Source organism: Erythrolamprus reginae, chromosome Z, assembly GCF_031021105.1.
Source record: "Erythrolamprus reginae isolate rEryReg1 chromosome Z, rEryReg1.hap1, whole genome shotgun sequence".
NCBI lineage: Eukaryota > Metazoa > Chordata > Lepidosauria > Squamata > Dipsadidae > Erythrolamprus > Erythrolamprus reginae.
In genome coordinates, this window is record NC_091963.1 from 106885078 (window position 1) to 106905039 (window position 19962).

General features: G+C 37.1%; 1 protein-coding gene across 1 annotated transcript in view; it reads right to left on the bottom strand.

Moving 5' to 3' along the window:
- Positions 1-14487: 14487 nt before the first annotated feature.
- The window catches only part of TNS4 (tensin 4), a 44354-nt gene continuing 38879 nt past the window's right edge, over positions 14488-19962 (bottom strand). Inside the window, exons 11-13 of the mRNA XM_070729149.1 lie at positions 19438-19506; positions 16016-16042; positions 14488-15187 (exon numbers count right to left, since the gene is read on the bottom strand). Coding sequence (XP_070585250.1) covers positions 15061-15187; positions 16016-16042; positions 19438-19506 — 223 coding nt within the window. The 3' untranslated portion in view covers positions 14488-15060. The remainder of the gene's footprint in view (positions 15188-16015; positions 16043-19437; positions 19507-19962) is intronic.

The window sequence follows — 19962 nt, forward strand, 5'->3', positions numbered from 1 at the left end:
TAGAATTGCTCCCACCCTCCTTGCCTTTCATAAGCTGCTTAAAACCCACCTCTGCCGCCAGGCATGGGGGAATTGAGATACACTTTCCCCCTAGGCCTTTACAATTTTATGCATGGTATATCTGTATGTATGATTGATTTTTATAATAATGGGTTTTTAACTGTTTTTAGTATTGGATTATTGTTATATGCTGTTTTATTACTGTTGTTAGCCGCCCCAAGTCTGAGGAGAGGGGCGGCATACAAATCCAATAAATAATAATAATAACAATAGCAATAACAATAACAATAGCAATAGCAATAGCAATAACATCATCAACAACAACAACCATAATAATAACAACAACAACAATAATAATAATAATAATAAATATAAATATAAATAAAATTTTATTATTATTACTAAGATTTCTTTTAGCCAGTTTCTTGAAATGAGACATGCTGATGATACATCTTATCATGTAGCATGCTATATGAGAAGGTCTATAGCTGGGAGGTGGATGAGGCAAGGGTCCCTGCTAGTGGGTGAAACTGGACTGTCCAGAAGTTTAGTGTTCCAAAAGAAAACATAACTTTGTTGCAATATACAAAATAGAGCTGGGAGTGAATTGGCTTCACTCTTATAAACAGATGGAGTTATGGAATCAAAAAGGTCCAAAACTGCTTTTCTTGAAACAGGATTTGACCAAATTGATTTTCTTGATATTTCAGGAGTAAAAAAAATATCTTCTCAGTGTCTATCCTTTTGCTTCCTTATATTTTATTATCAATACCATGTCCTTTAATTCTGCCTCCAGGGTCTTACCAATTTTTTTTGGAGTATAAGACACATCTTTTTATCCCCCCAAAGAGGGTGAAAACCTGGGTGCATCTTATAGACTGAATGTAGCCCCACCTGGCCATCTCAACACTTTTGCTTTGCCTCTCAGCAATTTATCTCCTTGCAGCAAACAGAACAGAGCCTGTTAACTTGAACAACTCATTATCAGCTTCCTGACCCACAGCTGAGACGAGGGCGGGGCCAGTAAGAGGTGGTATTTACCAGTGCTACACTGAAAGTGAAACTAACTGCAAGGGGGCAAATTGATGGGAGAGGAAGACACAGATTTTTATTTTCTGCTGAACTGGGTGCAAGGAGGTAAGTCAATAAATATAAATGTCTCTAGAATGTTCCAATTATTAGGCTTATTATTTTTTTTAAATACTGCTTTATTATTGTTCTAGAAGAGTGTTTCCTCAACCTTTGATATAGGTATACTCCTTCTATAATTTTCGTAACGCTTAGTACCCGTCATAAAAAAATGGATGTATTTTAATAACAATCAAACTATTTTTTATTTTTTTGGTGCATACACAAAATAATAATAAAGGAAAAACAAAATTATTCATAATAAAATATAAATAAAAGTTATATTATAAATAACATTGGATCAACTGGTTCAACAAGAAGGATGAAATTGTTTGTGCTGAGATGACAGATGTTTGTTTGTTTATTTGTTTGTTTGTTTGTATGTTTGTATGTTTGATTGATTTTTATGCTGCCCTTCTCCTTAGACTCAGGGAAGCTTACAACATGTTAGCAATAGCACTTTTTAACAGAGCCAGTGCATTGCCCCCACAATCTGGGTCCTCATTTTACTCATTTTATTTGGATCAATGAGAAGGATGAAATTGTTCGTGCTGAGATGACAGATATTTATTTATTTGTTTATTTATTTGTTTGTTTATTTGTTTATTTGTTTGTTTGTTTGTTCGATTTTTATGCCGCCCTTCTCCTTAGACTCAGGGCAGCTTACAACATGTTAGCTATAGCACTTTTTAACAGAGCCAGCGTATTGCCCCCACAATCTGGGTCCTCATTTTACCCACCTCGGAAGGATGGAAGGTTGCTGCAAAATACCCATTCCCTCCCGATTAGCTGGGACTCGGGAGGCAGATGGTATTTACCAGTTTTCAAACTACTCAAAATTTCTGCTACTGATTCTCTGAACTACTCAAAATTTCCACCACCAGTTCTCCAGAATTGACTCATTCCATTTTCTTATGGGAAAAGATAAACTATTTATTCAAAATGAGTCCGTAAGTAAGCAAATAGTGGTACAATCATCTCCATTTAGTGGCAAATGTGCTATTTCAAATCTGAATAGAATAAATGGCTAGTAAATTTTTTTTTTTGCTTATGTCTGGTTCTCTTATCTACTTTCATAATTTTGGGATCATAAAGAATCCAATCTTATCTTCATCGATGGAAGAAAGCTTCATTTATGTAATTTCAATCTTTTTTTAAAAAAAAAATATTTTTATTGGTTTTGCACATTTGAAAATAACATAAAACAAACATAAAACAGTGCACAGTGCATGTGCCCATCACCCGACTGACAATACCCACCACCACCACCACCAATTGCAGGGGGTTCAAATATTTACTAGTTTATGTTCTTTTATTTCCTTAGCTCTAATTTGCATTTGTTTACTATTCAAAGAGTGATTGGAGTTTAGTTTTCACATTTTCATCACAAATTCTACTCAACATATAATCTTTCACCTTATTCCATCGTACCATCAGCTTCTCCAATTTATTTTCATCAAAATTGTTTAATCTTATTTCCATGATTTCAAAATGAATGTCCTCATGGCTGAACCCTGTTTTGCTTCAGCAAGAAGGCTGGCGGCTGCTGTTTTGTCCATACAACTGGATTTCCAGATTGCTTACTGGTGGAGGAAAATGCCATCAAGACGCAAGCCATAACAGATGGGTAGGCAATGGATGAAATGCTGATCTTTCGGGTAGGATGGACGTGTTTATGGGTATGTGAGTGGGGTTCTGTCTAGTAAAATTGGCTATACTCTCCCAATGCTTTCCCAAGCAAAAACCTTTCCCCTAGGAATTGAACTCTCAACTGTGTTGGTTGGGTAGGCTCTACTTTATAAAGGAACTTGAGTGGGGATGTGTGTGAATGCTACTTGGTGGAGCACAAGATAAGAGTTGTACTTTTTTGAGCATGCCCAACAACTCCCTGGAAAAGCCTGTAGAGTAATGACTGTTCTGTCTGGGTCACTCCGGAAGCCAAGACCAACCCAAAAAGAGAAGCCAGACACACCGGTAAAAGGCAAAGGCAGTTTATAAAATTCAAGAAAAACATAGGTAACAGAAAATGTCCTTACAAACAGGAAAACGCTGTATCTTCAAATACATCCATGAAGGCAAAAGTCCATGCAGCAATACAGGATTCTTGCTGCCAAGACGAGGCTGTAGATAGCAGACCTACACCTCCCACGGGTCTTCCAAACTGCTGGGCCACAAGCCAGGAACAGAGACGTTGAGAACAAAGCAGGTCACCGTAACTCCAACTGATAACACTCCACATGGCTTCAAGGGCTTGCCTGCCTTTTAAACCCTGCTAAGGAGGACCACACCCAAGCCCAGCTGTTCCTAATTCAGTGCTGATAATACTTCTTTAATTGCTCCTTTCTTTGATCTGAACATCTCTGTCGCAAGTCAATGACGGCTTGTGCTTCATCACCTAATGACTCCAAGCTACTGGCTGGGGAGAGCCCCCCCCCCCCCGGGCTCTCATGCTGTTCTCCTTCGTCCCATTCCTGACTTTCCTCTCCCCCGTCCTCTTCGCTGTCCTCCTCCTTCGGGCATGGAGCCAGCAGAGACCCAGCTGGTCCCTGAGCAGCCGCAGGCTGAACCACAACACCGACAAATGCCTAGCAGTCTTCCAGAGGTCTGTTAACACGAGTTAAAAGACTGCTGGAGTGATCAATGCCTGGAACACATTAACTGACGCTGTGGTTTCTTTTCCAAACCCCAAAACCTTTAACCTCAGATTGTCTACAGTTGACTTCTCCCCTTTTTAAAGAAGTTTGTAAGGGGTTTGCATAAGTGCAACATGGTGCCTACTGTCCCTGTCCTTCTGTTCTATTGTCTTCTTTTATCTGTTATCTAATACATGCTTGGTTAAATAATTAAATAAAATATTTGTGTGTGTGTGTGTGTGTGTGTGTGTGTGATGGAGGAAGTGACTCCACTTCAGAAATTAAACCCCTCAATTTTCTGATCTAGGAGAGCTGGGGGATTAAAGGGCCACTTACCCTCTCTCCTATGTTTTCCCCACCCACCCCATTATTGGAACTGGTGAACTGACTAAGATTATTTCGTTCTAAACGCATCCTGCAGGTCTGAGAGATCTTGCAGCCTGGGGATTTGGATTAAAGAAAAGTGGGAAGAGATGCTATTTGATAGAGGAAAAGAGTTTGAAAGAGCTGAATTCTGGCATTGCTAAAAGTAGAACAATCCAGGGAAACAGTATCTAGAAATGAAGGGGGTTATATATATATATATTTAGCTTCAACTGGCAGACGATGTAACCAACCCATCACAGTAAAGGTATCATTCATTGTTCAAGGAACAAGACTTGCCCGATGACCGAGTGAAAATATTACTACTTCTAAACTGGAATTACCAAGTTCTTAAGTATCTCACCTTCGTGGTGGGCTGGGACGCTAATAAGGTAGCTTTAGTCTGCATTTAACACAATACAAATAGTCCTTGACTTATGACCACAACTGAGCCCAAAGTTTCTGTTACTGAGCAAGACCATTTGTTAAATGAGTCTTGCCCCATTTATGACTTTTCTTGACACAAATACTATGTGAATCACTGCAATTATTAGGTTAGTAACATAGAAACATAGAAGTCTGACGGCAGAAAAAGACCTCATGGTCCATCCCTTATACTATTTTCTGTATTTTATCTTAGGATGGATATATGTTTATCCCAGGCATGTTTAAATTCAGTTACTGTGGATTTATCTACCACGTCTGCTGGAAGTTTGTTCCAAGGATCTACTACTCTTTCAGTAAAATAATATTTTCTCATGTTGCTTTTGATCTTTCCCCCAACTAACTTCAGATTGTGTCCCCTTGTTCTTGTGTTCACTTTCCTATTAAAAACACTTCCCTCCTGAACCTTATTTAACCCTTTAATATATTTAAATGTTTCGATCATGTCCCCCCTTTTCCTTCTGTCCTCCAGACTATACAGATTGAGTTCATTAAGTCTTTCCTGATACGATGTAAGTCTTTCCTGATACAGTAATATAGATGTTAAATGAATCTGGCTTCCCCATTGATGTTGCTTGTCAGACGGTTGCAAAAAGTGAGACGGTTGGCATTGGTCTCCAGAATTCTTAACAATAGCCCACTATTTTTCTCTGAGGATTTCTAAGAGTTTCATTTAGGTTGGGGATAACAGCATTTCTACTGGCCAGTTCTGTAAAATATCTATAATGGGGTGATTATAATACTACGCAGTTCTACCTCTACTCTTGTTTCTATTTTAGGGAAGATTACTATAATGGTGCTTATGATGTTCTTGGAGTAGTTTGGAAAAACATTATCAATAAAACTTCGATCAGACATCTCGGTCTCTCTCTCATTCTCTCTTGCTCTCTCTCCAATCTATATCTAATCTATGTACACTGCTAAAATAAATAAATAAAGGGAACACTCAAATAACATATACTGGATCTGAATGAAGGAAATATGCTCATTGAATACTTTGTTCTGTACAAAGTTGAATGTGCACAACAGCATGTGAAATTGACAGTCAATCAGTGTTGCTTCCTAATGGACAGTTTGATTTCATAGAAGTTTGATTTACTTATTTTATCTATCTATCTATCTATCTATCTATCTATCTATCTATCTATCTATCTATCTATCTATCTATCTATCTATTGGATTTGTATGCCGCCCCTCTCCGTAGACTCGGGGCGGCTAACAACAATGGTAAAAACAACATGCGACAATCCAATACTAAAACAACTAAAACCCTTATTTTAAAAACCAATCATACATACAAACATACCATACATAAATTGTAGAAGCCTAGGGGGAAAGAATATCTCAATTCCCCCATGCCTGATGACAGATGTAGGTTTTAAGGAGCTTACGAAAGGCAAGAAGGGTGGGGGCTATTCTAATCTCTGGGGGGAGTTGGTTCCAGAGGGCCGGGGCCGCCACAGAGAAGACTTGGAGTTATATTGTGTTGTTTAAGTGTTTCCTTTATTTTTTTTGAGCAGTACATATATATATATATTCAAACATATTTTATTGATAAAAATATATTTGTGTGTGTGTGTGTATGCATGTGTGCGTTCACACATGCGCGCACACACAGACAGAGTATTATGTATCTGTTTTCTTAATTCATGAGTAGTTATTTCTAAATTGAACTAAGATCAGAGCAGTTTTATATAAACATGTCTGTCTCCATCCTTTGTGGCTGAAACCTGAACATAGATGCTAAAATATCCTCTTCTGCAAATTTGGAAGATGGTTCAAGAAAAAGGAATTCTAACTTCAAGTCATAAAAAAAGACCAGAATGAAAGTCAGGGAAAAGAGCCAGTCTAGAAAACCTTTGATTTTATTGATATCTGGGAAATCAAAATCTTAATCTCTTCATAGCTCTCTTTACCATTATAAATGTGTTTTAATGAGGTGCAGTTATCATAAACGTGAGTAAATTAAAAAGCAGAGCTTTGTTCATGGCTTTCCAGGTTCCCTCAGAGAAATAGACTGTAATATGCCAGGAAAAAATAGCAAACTTGAACATTAGTAAGAGGTTTTATTTTAATCAAAACCGGACTGCATTTAGCAGGAACTTAAACCTCTGTTAAATGTTCTACTTAGTGAGTAAAAGTAGGATAGATAAAGTAGAAATTTAACTCACTGGCACCCTCTGCAGCACAAGAATAGTAAGTTTAGTTTCTCAGCAGGAAGCTGTGATCTTCTAAATCAAGTTGTTTTAATAAGGAAGGAAAAGAAGAAAAAGCTCTGGAGTTATCAGAGCAGTTTTATATAAACATGTGTCCTTCCTTTGTGGCTGAAATTTTGCTATGTTGTTGCTCTATAAAATTTTCTTCATCAATGAAGCCAAGGAAACAGTTCCTTCCTTCTCATTGAATTATTGTCACTTATATATACAGTGATCCCCCGATTATCGCGAGGGTTCCGTTCCAAGACCCCTCGCGATAATCGATAACTCGCGATCTAGCGGCATGGAAGTAAAAACACCATCTGCGCATGCGCGTCCTGTTTTCCATGGCCGCGCATGCGCAGATGGTGGGGCGACGGCAGTTCGGAGGCTGGCAATGGTTATTTTTCATGCCGACCCCCCCCCCAGCGCCTCCGGGCTCCTCGCCGCTACCCCCGCCCGCCCGATTCGCCCCTCTCACCGGCTTTCTTGGGGCACGAGTCCTTCTGTCACTTCTGATTTTCAAGTCCAATTTGAACCTGGGTTTTTTGCCCTCTCAAGTTGCTAGCTCTCAGTGAGAACACTTCTGTCACTTCTGATTTTCAAGTCCAATTTGAACCTGGTTTTTTTGCCCTCTCAAGTTGCTAGCTCTCAGTGAGAACACTTTCCACACTTCTGATTTTCAAGTCCAATTTGAACCTGGTTTTTTTGCCCTCTCAAGTTGCTAGCTCTCAGTGAGAACACTTTCTACACTTCTTTTTTTTTAAAATTCGCAATATAGCGTTTCGCGAAGATCGAGATGGTATCATTTGCTGAAAAATCGCGATATAGCGATTCGCAATGATCGGGATCGCGAAACTCGGGGGATCACTGTATATATATATTGACTAGTAACAAAGATTGAATTGCATCTGACTTGGGAGCACAACTGGATGGAATCTGCCTGAGAAATGTACCCCAGCCCAGTTGGTTTTTAGAACATAAAATCAAGGTATACATTCTTCCATTTTCAATTCATGTGTTGCAGCTTTTAAGCAGCTCAAGAACAGTTTTTGGAAGGATTTTGGCAATATAAAGAAGTCTTCATTTTATTGATAGCTTAGAAACAAACTCCGGATAGGCTGATAACACACACAAAACAGGAAAGCATAACAGGAAATTCAGAAAATTATAGCTCATTCGGAACACTTTATTGGTTCGTATATTTGTTTATTTTCCCAGAAGAAACAAATGACTTTCATATTGGTGCCAAGAAAACAACATTGACGTTTTCATGAGGTCACTGGAAGTTGGGCTGATGCTGAGGGAAAAAATTATTTATTCAGTTTATTTTTTTAAATTCCTGGCTATCTCTAAGGACACTGCATAATGAAATACAAACATATTCCCTATGCATAAAGTGAAGTAATAAGTCAATTAATATAGCATTTTAAAATCAGCAGAGATTAAAACAAGCACCACCGGGAAAATCCTAATATATGAGGGAGATATGATTCTTAAAGAATATTATGCAAAAGGATCATGAAGTATTTTTTTGAGGAGGCTCAAACTACCCAAGGAGTTGCTGATACAGTTAGTTTTACAGAGGAATTATTAATTCTACCATCTGCACTTCTATAACTGTCTGGTTTAGTTCTACAATTTAAAAAGACAGACACAGACTTCAGAGGATAATTAGAACTGTAGAAAAAACAATTTCTACCAACCTGTCTTCCATTGAAGACCTGTGTACTGCGTCAATGTGTAATGAGTCAAATATTTACAGACCTCTCACATCCTGGACATAATGTGTTTCCACTTCTACCTTCAAAATTACACTATAAAGGACTGCATACCTGTTGTGATTCCGTCTGAGGCCCCTCAGGGAACGGCTGATCCTCTGCCGGCTTCCTGCTCAGAGGGGGAGGATGAGGAACAGGAGGTTCAGGTAGACGGGGAGGAGGAATCTCAGGCTGAGGGAGAGGGAGGACAGCCAGAGTCCCCCGAGGGGGAGCTCTCCCCAGCAGCCTGGATTCCTTAGATGAAAATGCACAAGCAATCATCGATCTCCGGCAGAGAAGAGCAACACAACGAAGGGGACAATTAGCCAGGTACTTTCAGCACTAAAGAGGCAACAGCTGGGTTTGGGTGTGGTGCTCTCTGGAAAGGCTGAAAAGGCAGACCCACCCTTCCTGGCTTGTGGAGTATTATCTTTGGGAGTCCTGGGACCTGGCTGTGATCTTTGGCGTCTTGGAATTCTGGTTTGTGACTTTGAATACTGAAACCTTGGGGGGGGAAAGGTGTGGGTCTTATTCTCTACAGTGGTGGGTGTGCCAGCAAGAAGTCTGCTGTATTGTCTGGCCATCAGGACTCTGCTGTGAAGTCTCATAGCCTGCCTGTTGGGAAGAACAGGTTTTTCTCTGTGTTTATTTTTCAAACTATAAAGTGCTTTTGTTTTTACCAGCGTGTCTGGCCTTGTTTTTCCAGTTGGTGTTGAAGTCTGGGGACACCCAGACAGAACAATACCAAGACAACTAGACACAAGAACAGTTCCCCCCCGCCAAATGCCATCAGTCTGCTAAACAAATAATTCCCTCACCCCTTTCAAACTATTCACTAAGGTTGTATTGCTATTACTATTAGTCTTCTCATCGTTTCTAATTCATCCCATCCTACTTAGGACTATGATTGCTTATTTGTACCCTATGACCAGTAGTGGGTTCTAAAACCTGTTGCTACTGGTTTGTCTGCATGTTTGTGCATACATACAATGCTTTTACACATGCACAGAAGTGTCATAGGTGGATGGGCGAAGCCTCTTCTCGCTAGTGCTACCAGTTTTCAGAACTGGGGGAAACGGGAACAACCCACTGCTGCCTATGACTGTCATCCTGTGTTGTACTTTATGATTCTTGATGAACATATATTTTCTTTTTATGTACAGTGAGGGCATATGCACTAAAGAAAAATTCCTTGTGTGTCCAATCACACTTGGCCAATAAAGAATTATGTTCTGTTCTGTTCTGTTCTGCTCTGATCTGCTCGGCCCTGCTCTGCTCTGTTCCGTTCTATTCTGTCTCATTCCGTTCTATTCTATTCTATTCTTAGAGGATAAAGAAGGAATTTGTCTAGCACCTTGAAAGATAACAAAATGGGGACAACAGAGATCTCTTGTAGAGCATGATTTACAGCTGAGAAAAAGAAGCACAAGATGATCAATGAAAAGTTCTCTCCTCCTAAAGAAGCTACTGCAGTACTTCAGCATGCAATGGTATTCAGAAGAAGCCTTCCATACTAATCTCAAGCATATATGAAAAGGGGCTGTCCATCTTCTAATTCTCCTAGGTAGACCATGACATTTCATTATCTCTAACAATATGAACTGGGCATAAAAATGAGCTTAGAACCATCAGAACCATTGTCATTGGCATGAAAAGAGCCCTCTAAGGATAAACCACAATATGGTTTCCTTAGATTTACTTTGCATTTGTAAATATATTTTCATTAATTCAATGAAGCAACAGATTTCAGATCAATGTAATTAATAATCTCTGAGCCATGGAGGTGCTGTAGTTAGAAATCAGTACTGCACAATACTTCTGCTGCCTGCCAGCTGCTTGCAGTTTGGCAGTTCGATTTTCATTGGCTCAAGTTTGACTCAGCTTTCCATCCTATAAAATGAGTACCCAGATTGTTGGAGGCAATAGGTTGACTCTGTAAACCACTTAGAGGGCTGTACACACTGTAAAGTGGTATATAAGTTTAAATGCTATTGCTATTTAGCAAAAGATAAGCATATTGATGGCTTTTTTAAAGGCAGAGAGAGCTGATGGTCAAGCACAATATATAAAAGAGCATATCCTATAATTTGGAAACAAAGCAGGAAAAGGCATTCTCCACCCTCTTGTTATCATGCTCCTGAAATCAGAAAGATCTCCTGAAAGGACTTCCACAGACTTGAATTTATTCTCAATTTTAATTTAACTTAATTTGTGTTTATTTAGCCTAGTAGATGATCACTTAAATATGAGCTAGCAGTGATGGCAGCAGTCAAAAAAACTAATTCTTGGTTGTATAAGCAGGCGTAGAATCAGAATCCCTTGAAGTATTAGTACCACTTTATAAATCCTTAGCAAGGTCACATCAGGAATATTGCATCCACTTACAAAAAAGATGTGGAGACTTTAGACAAAGTGCAAAGAAGAGCAACTAAGATGATCAAAGGCCTGAAAAAAAACACCATGTGAAGAATGGTTGCAGGATTTGAGTTTGGTTAGTCTAAAGAAAAGAAACACTAGGGGGAACAAGGGAGTCTTCGGAGAGGGGCGGCATACAAATGTAATAAATTATTATTAATTATTATTATATGATAGCAATGTTCTAGTATTTGAGAGTTTTCCACAAAGAGGATAAGGTCAACTTATTTTCCAAAGTACTAGATGGCAGGACAAAAAACAATGGATGGAAACTAATTGAGGATAGAATTACCCTGGAATTAAGGAAAAAATTCCTAAAAGTTAAAACAATTAACCAATGGAAGAGCTTGCCTTCAGAAGTTGCTTCATCACTGAAGGTTTTTTAGAAGAGGCTGGGCACTTATTTGAAAAGGTGTAGAGCTTGAGTTTGGATTACAAGACCTACAAGGTCCCTTCCAGCTCTACTCTGATTGATAGCTAAATAGAAAGCATATGACTTCATGGACATAAAAACAAAATGATAACAAAATTTTATAGTTATAAAATGGACGAAGAGACTGTCAAGGAGCTAATGGTAAAATGGGCTCAAAATATTTTGGTATAACATAGAATTAGAAAAGTAGTATATGGAACAAAAGCTATAAAATGATAAAATATATAGCATATAAAGAAAAAATATATAAAATGGTTCATAGGTGGCATGTCCCATCAGCTAGGATTGCAAGAATACATCCAAATACGCAGTAATGGGCAGCCAAAATTTTTACTGCCACACTGTGGGTGTGGCTTATTTTGTGGGTGCGGCTTGCTGGCCATGTGACCAGGTGGGAATGGCTTGAACAATCATCATCACTCAAGTGAACTGTTAAATCCTCAACTTACAACCTCACCAGTGTCGCTCTCTGGAGTGACAATTTGCTTCGATCTCCTTCCTGGGTCACTCCCTGCCTCAGGCTGGGTAGCTAGGCGAACGGGTGCCAATCAGCTGTTGAGAAAAGATGGGTGAGGAAATGGGCCCCTGCAACTCCTGCTGGTGCTGCCGTTTTCTGAGGAGGAGGAGGGTGGGAGGGTGGGATGGTCAGCTGGAGCTGGGCACACAGCTTCATTTATGTTGTGAACCACCTTGAGTCCTCGGAGAGGGGCAGCATACAAATCCAATAAATAAATAATACACCTCCTGCCGATACACCTCCAGAATGCTGGAAGTTCAAACACAACATAGGAACCTATTATCACATGTGGTAGTCTTTCCCAAAGCTAAACCATATTGGCATAGGATCAGGAGGTGGATTGAGGAAATTACAAAACATATAGAAATGAAACCAGAACTATTTTTACTAGGAACATTTATAGGAAATCAAGATAAGAAAATGCAATATCTAAATCTTACACATCATTATAGCAGCAAGAATATCATTTGCCCAGATGTGGAAAAATCACAATATACGAACAGAAGAACATGTAATCCATAAAATTCTAGAATGTGTAGAAATGGAAAGGCTCACCAAAGCAATCAATGAAAAAGAGAAAACAGATTATTTCATGATTTGGGTATAAATGGTTAGACAATATATTAGGAACGACCCATTTTAAGCATAAGCGTAAAAGTAAGGAGTTTGCAAGAAAATGTATCACAAATTAATAGAAACAAAACATTGAATTTAAAATTTTAGTACTGTGTGTTAATTACATTACAAAAAAAAAGTAAAGTGAAATATGTTTAGTATATGTAAAGACTATATGTTTGTTTGATATACTGTAAATACCAAAGAGAAACAAATAAATTAGAAATGCATCTAAAAGAATGTAAATATTTTTAATGTAAAATTTTAATAGAAAAATTATTTTTTTAATAAAAAGAAAGCATATGACAGTTTGCCAGTTGACAACAATCATTGAGGCAACCTTCTGTGAATAAATCACTTCCAGGTGTCAATAATTTTGGGTTAAGTACAGAGCATTTTCCACATGGCCTCCACATTTCAAATATAACACCCAACTCAAAAAGATTGCTTGTCCTGTGAGAACCCACTCAAAAAAGTTTTTGAATTATGCTTGCTGTTTGTGTGATTTGTGAACTCTGCCACTTGTGAGTTATTGAGCAAACCCTATTTAAGCAGGATATGGAGGACTGGATTTCAGTGACAGGAAGTCACACTTATTGAGTATTGAAGAAAAGTTTTTTAAGGACAAGAATAGATTGACAGTAAAAAGAAGTAGGTATCCTTTCATTGGAGGCTAGACAGCTTTCTGTTTGGGATGTTTTAATTTCAGTCCCCACACTAATCAGGATGGCCTCTTGTACCTTTATGAAGCTATGCTATAGAACAGTGATGGCAAGTCTTTTTTTCCTCAGGTGCCAAAAGAGTGAGGGTGCGTGCTATTGTGCATGCGTGAGTGCCCACACCCATAATTCAATGCATGGGTAGGGCAAAAATAGCTTCCTCTGCCCACCGGAGGCCCTCTGAAGGCCGAAAATGGCCTGTTCCCCAACTTCTGGTGGGCCCAGTAGGCTTGTGTTCCACCCTAGAGCCGGGGGAAGATAAAAAAGTCCTCCCCCATCCTCCCGGAGGCTCTCTGAAAGCCAAAAATACCCTCCTAGAGCCTCTGTGCAAGCCAAAAATCAGCTGGCCGGCGCACACATGCATGTTGGAGCTGAGCTAGGGCAACTGTTCATGTGCCAGCAGATATGGTTCTGCGTGCCAGCTGTGGCACCTGTGCCATAGGTTTGCCATCACTGCCATAGAACTAAGTGTGAGTCTAGTCAGCTCTTTATTTAATACACAATATGTTAGCTTAAGAGTTAAAAAGTACTACAAGCCCCAGAAACATTTTTAATGTTATGTTTTCTTGCATGGGAAAATAATTCAGCATAAATGAAATCAGTGCAATGGTATGTAGATCATTACCTCTCTACAGTGAAAATAATTGGCTTATGCACTCTGAGGGCCTCCCTCTCCTCCTTTTCTTATCCTACTTCAGCTTTCCTTTCAAGGACACAAGCTGAAATCAGGTCTGTTGAGCAGGTGGAAAGACTGTCTAATAGCATGGAGGGAGAACAACTTGGTGTACTTGAGAAAATGCCATTGATCTGACAGTCATGGACAGAAGCAATGAAATACAGTATAGTCCATCCAAAGTATGGTTCAGCAGTTAAAATGGCCAAGTGAAACAAAAATATATATAATTGTAGTAATTAATTATTTTCATAATGCCATAGGATGCAATGAAAAAGGTTATCTGAGGGAGAAAGGCAGACTTAAAGCAGCATTCGGTTCCTGGACCTCTCAGAGTCAAGGCTGTGAGCTGGTCTTCTCATGTTTTCTGAATTTACAGTATAATCGAGAAGAATATCCTGTTGTGGCTAATAGCCATGCAAAAGGGTGTATATGTGAAAACCCCAAAGACTGAAGCAATAAGAACTGGCTTAATATTTTTGTGTAATGATGGAAATACGTTTTTGACAACAAAACAACTAAAAATGATTTTGAAACCCTGGGTATTTAAAACTGCATTTTCATTACATTTCAATTTCATTCCAGCACAAAGCAGCTTGCAAATTTAGTTTATTGGACTTCCCCATTGGCCATTACAATAAATGAAGAAGTGAAACATAATATACTGAATATCAAAAAGGCATTGAAATGGTGTCAATAATCTATTACATCACTATCAGCACTGTTATTCCCAGTACTTGAGTTGTCATTTAAAAAAAAAAAGCAATATCAATTGTAAAAGGTATGCTTTCCAATAAGACAGATAGGTTTTTGAGAAAACAGAAGGTCAGAAAATACAATGCTACTTTATCTGCAGATAGGATAGAACATACTTCTGGTTCTCTGTTAAGCCATTCCCATAAAGTCCTCTAATTTCTCATTGTAACAGAGTGAACAGATATTAAAAAGCCTGATTATTGTTTCCGATCAATCAATTTCCAGCCAATGATGGGGGCAGGGAGGATCTGGAGGTTATGAAGGTTGATACCAACAATCTTAAGTAGGATTCTATTGATGAAAACCAATCTGCAGCCTCAAAACACCAGCTAGAAGAGGTAACATCGTTTGGCACACTGCAGAAGGCAAAGAATTTGGTAGAAACAGACATTTCAGTACTGCAGCAGCCTTAGACATCAAGAAGTTTCTGGATAAAGTCAACTATGTGAGAAGCGGGATGAACGGCATCATATTCTGCAAAGAGGTGGCAAATATTCTCGGAATCAGCTGGGCTCTTGGAAACAACACCAAAGATCCTATGGTGGAAGGCAGACAGGAGATTTAGCAGTTTTAGCACTTTATAGTCATGACTAATGATGATGAAATTGCTTTGATTCATCATCATTAGTCATGATGAATCACTAGGTGTTGTGTTGCACTACTTTTCTTTTACATCAGGTTTTATATTGCACTACTTTTCTTTTACATCATGCATTTTGCTTCTGGTATTTCATAGGAGGGGCAGGATGCTATGAAAAGCATTTTAATCCTTTGTTCAAATAGGATCTGGTCTGGGCTTGAAATTTTTTAAGGAATAGGAAGAGGCTATACCCAAACTGACTCACTGATCGTATGCACTCAATTTTACTCTTTCCTTCCATTGATTCAGCAGAGATTAAGAAGCAGCAGAGTGCAACAATAAAGATTAAAGCTTAGATCCAAAATTAATTAAGAGTGTAAGTACAAAACGGGACATAAGCTGTAATGTTAATCTAGCATGTATAAGAAACTTCTTTGAAATTAAAATAAAATTTATATTTAAACGTTTAGTATGTAGATTTGGTTCAACAAGGAGGCATTTATGCAACTCCAATACCTTTAAACTCTATGTGTGTAATTGTTTTTTTTTCTTTTTAACATTTACTTGGCCAATAGCTTAAAAATCTCCCTGACTAATATCTAATACAGGAAAGACTGTAGAAGGGGTATGAGTAAAAAATTTTTTAGTTGGTAGCTATGTCTACTCTATACAATCAAGGCTTCCCTCCCTTATCTGAACTGCCTTACATCTGAAATACGTGTAAAAAATGGATGGTCTTTGATTATGCAGTCATCTTTGATTCATGCCACCCATATAAGCTTACCTTGAAGTTTTGGAAAACTTTTGCCACCTTAAAATGAAAAAAAGACATTGGATTTAATAAACATGAAATCACATCATTTTCTTAATGTAACTTCAAAGAAATAACTGAATTCATATAAGAAAAAAAAAGGCTTAGCTTTTGTTGCTGAAGCTTGGTGAAAAAAAATTGGAATGAGAAGAAACATAAGTAATATTCCCAGGTTTTGAACTTTAAAAAAAATCATGTTATTACTGAGACAATTCTGTTCTGTACATTTTGACCTTTTTCTGCAATTTTGATGTTACATTGCATTAAAAAAATAAGTGCGTTTAGAAAAGTTGTATAACCCTTCTTAACATTCAAGATTTTTTTTTCTCCAACAGAATTTTATCCAAGAACAACCCCAAATTTCCTGCACTAAATGTCTATATTGGAAGCCTAGTTGAAAATCTGAATTAGTTCTTCTAGTTCACTGAGCATTATGGATTTCAACATTACTTCAGATTCTATGGATATATATACTGTGTGTGTGTGTGTGTGTGTGTGTGTGTGTGTATATATATATATATATACATATATACATACATACATACATACATACATACATATATATGTACTGCATGTGTGTATACATTTGTATGTATGTATTTGTACACACACATACTCACAAAAAGAGAAGATGGTTTAGTTTCTTTAAGTTTCTTTCATATAAGCCTCTTCAAGCTGAAATTGATATCATGGGTTCAGTCAGTTATTGAAGAATGCAGATAATATTATCACCAAATCATTGAAACTATTTTCTGTTTCAAGGACTTGATATAAATATACTATTTTAAATTAGGAAAATGCCACTGATGTATATCTCATACAGGAAATAAAGCATAGGACCGCCCTCTTGGCAATAAAATACAGTTACTAATCTTGTTGCTTTTGAACAGAACTGCCATAATGTCTCAGCTTCTAATCAACATCTATGAAGTATCTTTTACAATGAGCTCCTTGCCTGTCCTATGGTTTTTAGCAACAGTCATTCCTATCTTCGAAAAAGGTAACACCAACCTCTTTGAGAATTATAAATCAATCTCCCTTTGCCACATCACCTGTAAAGTTATGGAAGCCATCATAAACCAATCTATCACCTTATATTTAGTGACAAATAACCTACTCTCTAATAAGCAATTTGGTTAAATTGTTGTGTAATCTGCAACTCATACATTGCAAACACATTTGGACCTCTCAACTTGACCAGGGTAAAGCAATAAATGCAATCTATGTAGACTTCTGCAAACAGGCAACAAATAGTTAAAATTGGAAATGCTATGTCAAATCCAGCACCAATTAATAGTAGTGTTCCCCAAGACAGTGTTCTGGGACCAACACTCTTTCTGCTTTATATAAATGACCTTTGTGACCATATTGCAAGCAGTTGCATCCTCTTTGCCAATGATGTAAAACTATTTAATACCACAGACAATTCTACTACCCTACAAAACAACCTAGATTATGTATCTGAATGATCAAACAATTGGCAACTCCAAATCTTTGCTAATGAAAGCTCAGTCCTGCACATTGGCAATAAAAATCAAAACATCAAATACAAGCTGAATGGAAACGACCTAAAAGATGACCCACACTCTGTCAAGGACTTTGGTGTTCTCATTTCAAAAGATCTAAGCCCCAGAGCTCACTGTAATAACATTGCTAAAAAGATATTAAGAGTTGTCAGCCGTATTTTATGAAGTTTTATCTCTGGTAACATTATACTTCTAACTAGGGCATACAAAACTTTTGCCAGACCCATCCTTGAATACTGCTCACCTGCCTAGAACCCACATTATATTTCAGACATTAATACATTAAAGAGGTTCCAGAGGTATTTTACAAGATGAGTACGCAATTCCCTTGCTCGCAATAAAATTCCTTATTCCAGTAGACTTGAAATTTAGTCCTGGATAACTTTGAAGTACGCAATCTATGTTCCGACCATAGTACACAAGATCTACCTGTTAACAACTACTTTAATTTCAACTGCAATAACACTAGGGCTATCAATAGATACAAAGTAAATGTAATCTGCTTTAATCTTGATTGCAAAAAATACAACTTCTGCAATAGAGTAGTAATTGTCTGAAACACTTTATCTAATCCTGTTGTTAGTTTCTCTAACCCCCATATCTTTTGCGTTTCTTCAGATTGATAGCTGGAGAAAGGCCATAGAATGGGACAGAGATTACATGGAAAAATAGGGAGTGTAGAAGAAACATAATTTTTTCTTGTATGTAAATTTCATTGTGTTCAATAAATAATTATTGAAGAAGAAAAAATGTGGCGCATTACTGTTTGGGCGACCAAAAAGTTATTGCTGGCTGGAGATCCCTTATAGTTGGTTTTTATTTTTTAAGTTTTTTAGCAGAAAAAAAAATGATTTATTGTTTATTTCTTTGAGGATTAGAAAAAAACCCACCTTTAAAAATAATAATCATAAAGTAAAAGTTAATTGTATTATATTTGTTGCAAAGAAAATCTGTAGTTACTACTTTCTATTCTTTTTGCTTATACTTTAAATTTTTCCCCTTTTCCTTTTTTAGTAACTCTTGCTAATTTTTTTCCAAAACTCTTACTAAAAAAGTATAAATAAATAAATAAATATTTGAATAATAAAAGTTCTACAAAATTACAGGTAGTCCTTGACTTACAACAGTTCATTTGGTGAACATTACAATAGCACTGAAAAAAGTGACATGGCCATTTTTTTAGTTACAACCTTTGCATCATCCCCATGATCATGTGATCAAAATTTAAATGCTAGGCAACTGGTTCTTATTTATGACTGTTGCTGTGTCCCAAGGTCATGTGATCACCTTTTAGATAATTCTGACCAGCAAAGTCAACGAGGAAGTCAGATCACTTAACATTTATCAACTTTGGCAAAAAGATCATAAAATGAACCAAAACTTACTTAAAACTGTCTCACTTAAGAACAGAAAGTTTAGATTCAGTTATGGTTGTAAGTAGAGGACTACCTATAATTCAATATTTATGAGAAGTTTTGATTTCCCTCACATCTTAAATTCTGGATATTAGCCATATATGAGAAGATCTTTCACAGGAATGATAAATTAGCAGCTTGGCAGCTTCCCAAGATTGAAATCATTTGATTTTTTTTTTTGCATACAATTGAATAAATACATGTAACATGAAATAAGGACATGAATGGGCTGTATTACACAATCTATTTTATAATCTCCCTTGTGGTGGAGGATTTTTTTTTCCAATCTGCAGCTCAGGGTATGGCAATGATTAAATGACATTCTTCGTTCCTTGTCCCTGCTTTTTCTTGTGCATAACATCTTGAAATTGCTTTGATGATATGTGTTAAAATGGCCTGAAAATCATTTCAGCCTTCAATATTTGTTGCAAGATTTAAACTGAAGAGTACTCACTTTCGATTTTCAGGATCCATGTCACAAAAACTGATGGTAGCCAATGGATAGTGCCGTCTGAAAAAGATCCTATGGGAAAAGGGTGTTTGTGTGTGAGGAAAGCAATGAAGAGGTTCAAAAAATAGAGAACATATTTGCATTCCCGCCAGCAGGAACTACCATGCCATCTTATGATGAAATTACCCCAGTCTATGCTTTTCGGGCTAAGAACTGAGATGTTCAAAGAATATTTATTTATTTATTTATTTATTTATTTATTTATTTATTTATTTATTTATTTATTTGTTTGTTTGTTTGTTTGTTTGTTTGTTTGTTTGTTTGTTTGTTTGTTTGTTTATTTATTTATTTATTTATTTATTTATTTATTTATTTATTTATTTATTTATTTATTTATTTATTTATTTATTTATTTATTTATTTATTTATTTATTTATTTATTTATTTATTTATTTATTTATTTATTTATTTATTTATTTATTTATTTATTTATTTATTTATTTGATTTGTATGCCGCCCCTCTCCGTA